This window comes from Camelina sativa, chromosome 20 (genome assembly GCF_000633955.1).
Source record: "Camelina sativa cultivar DH55 chromosome 20, Cs, whole genome shotgun sequence".
In the NCBI taxonomy this organism is placed as follows: Eukaryota; Viridiplantae; Streptophyta; class Magnoliopsida; order Brassicales; family Brassicaceae; genus Camelina; species Camelina sativa.
The window spans coordinates 25,176,267-25,183,910 of NC_025704.1; the positions used below are offsets into that span (position 1 = coordinate 25,176,267).

General features: G+C 36.9%; 1 protein-coding gene across 2 annotated transcripts in view; it reads right to left on the bottom strand.

Annotated features, from left to right (window-relative positions):
- The window catches only part of LOC104771661 (copper-transporting ATPase RAN1), a 5,401-nt gene extending 3,561 nt beyond the window's left edge, over positions 1 to 1,840 (bottom strand). Inside the window, exons 1-3 of one of the 2 annotated variants that reach the window (XM_010496232.1) lie at positions 1,317 to 1,840; positions 561 to 1,178; positions 13 to 442 (exon numbers count right to left, since the gene is read on the bottom strand). In XM_010496232.1, coding sequence (XP_010494534.1) covers positions 13 to 442; positions 561 to 1,178; positions 1,317 to 1,631 — 1,363 coding nt within the window. In that variant the 5' untranslated portion in view covers positions 1,632 to 1,840. The remainder of the gene's footprint in view (positions 1 to 12; positions 443 to 560; positions 1,179 to 1,316) is intronic. The other variant, XM_010496231.1, reaches the window with a different exon arrangement.

Below are 7,644 nucleotides of genomic sequence, written 5' to 3' on the forward strand. Positions count from 1 at the left end.
ACAAGTAAGTACCTTTGCCTTCGATTAGTAAAATCGCTGTTGCTGGCGTAAGTTGTACTAGTTTCTTCATAGCATCCGAGGTTTTCCCCTTTGCAAGAGATTCCAAATATTTTCCCAGCAAGACAAATGTTATAAGCATGGCACTTGCATCAAAGTACGTGGGAGACCAAAATCCAGTGACAGCTCCATATAAAAGAGCCCCAACAGAGTAGAAGTAAGACGCAGACGTGCCCAGAGCGACCAGGACATCCATGTTAGTTGAACCATTTCGAAGAGCTCTCCATGCTGCAACATAGAAGCGCTTACCAACAACAAACTGAATCACACTTACCAAGGCCCATTTCAACCAATCACCCATCATGAATGGTCCACATCTCCATACCAGTAACGCATCAAAAAGAGCAATGTGGGGGCAGATTACTTGGATGAAGAAGAGGGGAATCTGGATAAGAAAAATCATTACTATTAAATGACATTAGAAACCATATTCAAGACAAATGATTGTATCATAAATGGTGTGTGCATTCCATAAAGCATTGAAAGGAAGATAAGTTACTCACACTGAGAACAAGACTGGAGATAAAACGCCTGAACATATTCGAGGCCTCTCCAGTATCTTTCGAAGTCAACCTTTCATAAGGGCTCATAACACGCAACTTAAACTTCCCATACCCCTCTCCTTCAATCCCATCAACCAAAGACCTCGAACTAACAACTTCCGGATCAAACACAACCTCAAGCTCTCCAGATATCCTGTCAAGACGAAACTGTCTAACCCCATTCAATCTGGTAAGTATACCTTCCAAAACCTGAGCATCAAGCTCGTTCAGAATCCCCTCAACCCTCAAAACGAGTTTATCCTGCTGATTACTCTGCACAAGCGCACCTTCAAACCCAGCATCTTCAATCGCAGTAACAATCTCATCTTTGTTAATAACATTCGGATCATACTCAACTTCTCCTAATGATGTAGCTAAAGCCACAACTGCTCTTTTCACACCAGGAAGATCTCTAAGAATACCTTCAACAGAGTTAACACAAGCTGCACATGTCATACCTCCAATTGTAAACTGACCCACCAAAGTGGCCTGTGTCTTTGTCCCAGTACTAGTAAGAGGCTCAGCCAAAATCTCAGCTTCAAATCCAGCATCCTCTATAGCTTCTTTAATATCCTCTTCCTAAAAACGTTACACAATTATTAAATGCACCGAATCAGAAACAAAAAAAAATCAAATCATGGAGAAATAAATAGCTTGAGAAAATCTCAAATCTCAAATCTCAAATAAAATTGGGGAAAACAAAAATCGAATTAAAACCTTGACTAAATTAGGGTCGAAGACGACATCGGCTCTGTTCTGTAACAAAGCAACGGAGGCTTTAAAGACGCCATTAACGCTCATCAAAGCTCCTTCGACGGAATTAGAACAAGCAGCACAAGTCATACCGGTAACTCCGACCTGAATCTTTCGTAAACCGGAATCATTACCACCTCCTCCTCCTTCCTCGATCTTACTCAAAGCATCTTCTTCATCATCATATGAATCGAGAAGACGAACTTCCTCCATATCAGAAGAAGAAGAAGAATCTCCGGTGACCGGAGTAAGCTGCAAATCCTGTCTACTCGGCGCCATATTTTTCTTTTCTTTTTGTTAATGAGAGATTCCGCAGACGGGAGAAATCGAGCAAATCGGAGAAGAGAAAAGAGGAAGATGATGTCTTCTTCCTCTTCTTCTTCTTTCTCCTTCGACGATGATGATGATTTGAAATTACAGAGACCTTTCTTTTTTCCTTTATGTACAAAAAACAATGGAGGATTTGAAGAAAAAATAAATAAATAGAAATAAAGAAACTCAAAAAGGATTTATTTTTATTTTTTGTAGCGAGAGAGAGGAGGAAGAAGGTGGAGAAAGCAATTTGTCAACTAAAACACGCACCTTCCTTTAATGACGATTTTGCCCCTACTCGTCTTCTCTTTTTTTCTTTTTGTTGGTTAAATTACGTTTACGGGCTTTGTTGCTGCGATCGTCATTGTCTACGACGACCAAATCAACAAAAGAACTGAATCGTATTTATATATTGAGAGGATCTGTTTATCCAAGTATGTATTATCGCATGTACTATATGACAGAGAAGTGAGAAAGGGAGAGGGGTATTATAAAGGAGAAATTTTTGTTTTTTCTAATAAAAAATAATTTGTTTAAAATGCATGCAACTATTTATTAAAAAAAACAGAATGTAGCGGAAAAAACAATTTATATAAATGTTATGATTTTGCGCCAGATCAAAGATGTAATATTTTATTTTTAAGTTTTGGTGAACCTCGTAACCTTGAGGGAAGAAATTCGATTCCGAACTATACCATTTATTTGCTTGATGGCTGATTTAATTAGGATGTTTCGTTTGATGACTGACTTGCCACTTCAGATGCATCATCCATGTCATTATTCCATGTTATTATCTTCTCCCAAAATACCAAACATCGTTCCTTTGACTTTTGTTCTTTAACTAGTTAAAAAGTGAAATATTTACATGGTTTTTACCTTCTTGTTCACCTTGTTTTTCTCCTTGTTTTTCACTTTTTAATTATACTCATCCTTATTAAGTTTCCTCATTCTTCTTCATTTTCTTTCATGGATCCAGTTCTGGTAATTGTTGTTTCCGGTAACTGGGTAAAGAAACACAAATATGTATTTAACACTAGTGATAGAGAGTGTCGAGTTGTGCAGATAGATGCAGAAACAACGCACGACAAGTTTACTTTAAGTTTATTTCTTGTTATAAGTCTGTCACCAAACATTATAACTCAGCCTTCATATGAATCTAAGAGACCTTTCGTTTTTCCTTAAGTATTATAACTCAGCCGTCAAGTAATAAAATTCAGCTGTTTACTTTTATTTCTTATTATAAGTCAGCCACAAAACATTGTAACTCAGCCGTCATATGAGTCTATGAAATTTTTTTTGTTTCACTTAAGTATTATAACTCAGCCGTGAAGTAATATAAATCAGACGTTCACTTTCAGTTTATTTCTTGTTATAAGTCAGCCACCAAACATTATAACTCAATCGTCATATGTCTACGAGACCTTTCATTTTTCTTTAAGTATTATAACTCATCCATGAAGTAATATAAATCAGACGTTCGCTATCAATAATGATGTGGAATCGTTTGCTGATGTGTACTTTTTTAATATTTTCAGAATTAAAAATAAAAAATACACCCAGGGTGTTAATTGTAATTACACACAATGCACTAAATATCTGAGCAATTTTTAGAAAATGTATACATATGAGGAATAAACCAATTTTTCTATAACATCTAAGTAATTCTTTCTAAAATATATATCAATATTATATTTTACTTTTAGGGAAATAGATGATACAACTTGGACAATAGGTGTACAAATTTGTTAGTAAGCATTGGGAAAATGATAAAGTTTTGTTTTTTTTTCCGTCTAGATTTATTATTTGTTACAAATTATGAAAAAAGCTTTTTGTTTATTGTATTTTTATTATATATTAATATATTACCATAATATACTCTTCCAGACATGTTAAATGAAATTTATATTAATTCTGATCGGTCTTGATAAGCAATACCATGAATCATTTGGGGTTATGGAAAGCTAGGAAAGTAGGAATGCAGCTGTTTTTGATAATAAAAATCAGGCTCATCACATCCTTCTTGCTGCAGCTTTAGAAGACTCAGAAGAATGCATTAAGCAACAGTAGATGGTTTTTCAGGAGGAGGCTACTACATCTAGTACGAGAGCGACTGTTGTACACCATTAGGTTAAACCGCTTTCAGGTAGATTGAAATGTAATGTCCATTCCACTTGGTTGAATGCTTCATACTACTGTGGTGGAGCTTGGTTGTTATGCAATCATGTTGGGGATGTTTTTTCCATGCTAGAGATGCCTTTCTTCTGAGGAAGAACTGGATCTCAGCAAAACTCAATTGCATTTTTTGGTGTCTACAAAGTTTACGTGACCTCCATATTAACTCGTGTGAAGTATAGACGGATTGACATGCTGTCATGGAAGCATTAGAGACGCCATTAGAATGGTCAAAGTACCATTCAGAGGTCGAAAAGATTACTAGAGTAGTACGGGTGATGGGAGAGATTTCTTTTCACATCTCTTCACTGAAAGGTAATTTGTTGGCTAGGGAAATTGCTTATACTGCTACACTTGATGGGCAACTCAGATTTTACCTTGCTCTAGGTGGTCCAGCTTGGCTTCAAGACAGAATTTCAAGGTAGCAGCAAGGTGGAGTTTGAGATTTTGGCTGGTTTTATTTATCTAATGTGTTGGTTTTTGTTTACAGCATTTCCCTTTCACTTTTGTAAACTTCTTTCTATCACATTTTGTGATCAAGTGTTAAAAAAAAAAGACTGGTCTGGATAATTTTTTATTATAATATTTTATTTGTTTTTATCAAACCAGATGTTATCATTCCATTAAGTAGAAGGTAACATACAAAGCAAGGATTTTTTAAAATACAACATAGGGGAGACTCTCCTAAAGCATATAGCAATAAAGATACAAAGATAGATAGGGGCATTCGATATGAGGAGCTTGAGTGCTATGAACCACATGCTAGGTAGCAAAATGGAACCTGTGAGATCAAGGAAAATAAATGAAAACTCAATGAGCAAGTCAATGGAGGAGTAGGTGACCACTGTCTTGATTCTTTGAAGATTGGGTGGAGATGAAAAGGTCAAAGCTGGAGGTCTCGCTAAAATAAGGAGGTCTACTCTAGGTAGAACTTTGCCAAAGGGTCGATCAAGGTTGATGGGGCTCTGAGAACCGGTGACTACAGAGATAGTTGTGGGTCCAAAGTTGAGAGAACAGAACTCAAATAGGTTGTGGTCACCACTACTCCTTGGAGTGGGGGTCATAATGTCACTAATCTTTGAGATTATATGAGGGGATTTCAAAAAGTAGTTTGTTTGCGGTTTGGAGAGCTTTGTATTTAGGCGAGGTATAGATAAGAGGTTGGTGAAGCATCGATAACCCCCGCTCTGTAGAGGTGGCATCATAATGCCAAGCTTCACCGACCTGTCTCCATCAGTGCGATAATCCTTAAGATATCTGATTAACATGGTTTTCAAGAGACTCCTATGCCACTTTAGCAACAATGGTGGCTTAAGGTTCAAAAGCAGTTTTCGGACTAAAGATACCAACAAGCTAACCAAAAGTTGTTTAGGGTGGGAAAAAGTGGAGTTCAGACCAAATCTGGATACACACTGGTCTCAACACAAGTCGTTCTCAAGCAAATTAGAAGGAACCAGTTTCTGTTACCGAGGAAAAATTGACTAGACCAAGCAGAAAACACCGATGCTAATATATTTGAACTTGATATAAAGCAATTGTAATCTGGTCAGAGTAGATTCCAGTTCAGGGATGTGCCATGGTTTAACCAAAGCAAACTATCTACCAGGATTCTGAGATAGGAATGGAGAGAAAACATGTGCCAAATGGGTAACAAGGTGGAAACATAAAATGCCATGGTTTTAAGATTCTTTGTCAAGATCTTCCACAGCTCCGACATCAAAACAGAACTCTCGTCCATCTGCAGCCAAGTAAAACAATTGGAGAGAGGATATAGATTGAAAGACATAAGCCAAGGTTACCGGGACATTCAAGGTGTTGAGGGTTAATATCAGGCGGCTGGGAGCTCCGAAAAGCAAGCTCGCCGAGAGAGGGAGTCGGAGGCAAAGGAAAGAGGGGAAAGAAATTAAGCTGATGCATTGCCGTAGATGACATCTGAAATTTGGAGAAGACTTTGGTGAAAGTAAAATAGAACTTAAAAAATTTTATGGACAGAGGAGAAGACATAAATTACTGAACCAGAGCCCAACAACGCTGATCGGTCCTGATGCTGTCTGAAGGAAATTCCTCGGTGATTGTGTCAAAAGGAAATCGGCTAAGACGAACTCACTTTTTATTTTGTACGATTTTTGTTATAGTATATAACTGTTTAAAACATGTATATGCTAAATAGTAATCGTTTGATTTCATCGTCTAGAAAATAATTTAAAATGAATAATCATGGTGGTATTTATTAAAAATGAATAATAATTTAAAATGTTTTTGGCACATGGCTCTTTATTTCTGTTTTTCTATAGCAATTTTNATTATACAGATATTGTAAAGCCGTAGGTAGAAATATATATATTTTTAAAAAATAATTCGTAATAGAAACTCTTTACTAATATATTGGAAAAATTACAAATAGTGAGATAATCTCTTATTGATATATATGATTGAACAAATCTGATGCATATAATATTGAGATTATGCCAAAACCGTATATCATAATATCGAACTAACTAATTATAATGGACAATACCCATTCATTCATTTTTTTTTTTTTGGCAAACAAGTAATCTTTTCATTCAATCAAACCAAGTAAATAAGGTTACAAAGTTGAGAGTTTTCAAAGACATAGCTTGGTAATACAGATAAACAAACAAACTTAAAGATAGAGAAGTCGACAGTCATAGCCAAGAGGTGTTGAAGATTTGAGCAGAGTAAGCTAGCTCAAGGTGCATCAACGCCACATTCACAGACAGGGTGAAGATGTGGTAAGTGGTCCATATCAACATGACATTGGGACGTTGAGAGGGTTTCCATAGCCGAGAGACACAATGGTTTGATTGGTTCATTGGCAAGGAGGAGGGTGTTTGGTGGGTTAAGGGTGGGCATGGCTTGCTTGAGGAAGGTTCGATAACCATACTTCTATGAGTTATGATCATAATGCCGATATTCTTCAGACTTTGCCAAGGGAGAAAATCATTCCTAGCTTTTGTGGTTTACACATGACAATAATCAGGGCACAAAGAATTGATAGACAGGTTTTCACCCAGGGTATCAATTCCCTATGCAGTTGTAGTACAAAGGGTTATCAATCCAAATGGTTGTCTATTGCTAGCAGGAAGGATATGATCAGTACAATACAAGTCAAGCCAAGCAGATAGGGTTTTGGTTCTAACAGTCCTAAAATAAACAAAAGAAAAGAATATAAACAAAGAAACCACACGACCTAAGCACTCGATGCAAGCAATCGAGTACAGGATCGAGTGGGGTGATCGAGTATGCAAGTGAGATATGAACAGCTCGAGGTATTACTCGATACATGTTATCGTGTACCTGATCGGGTAGGTAGTTGAGTAAGTGAAGAAAATGCAAACAATTAAAATACAAAAGTTCCTAAGGATGGGGGTAATCGAATCCTAAGTGTTCTAGACCACTACAGATGCCTTACATGCCTCAAGCAATTATTTCCTAGACAATGAACCTCTAAAACCTTGCCACCACACTCTCGCACTAGCAATAATCAACCTTGAACACATTACCACACTGTCGCACTAGCAATATGAACAAGCAGGCATTAAGATCGATCCATTATTGTCAGTAGACTCGAACTCATCTAATTTCTTACTCAGAGTCAAGTAAACCTCTAGCATTGGCTAAATCAAGCATTTTATCTACTCCTTTCAGCCTGTAGCATTGGTAAACGCCCTAGATCTAATCTCAACCTCTCGGTCTGTTGACAGCATTAAGAACACCAACCTAGAAGGAAATCTATCAATCATTTACCATCAACTAAGGCAACCTAACCGATCAAGAATACAAAATC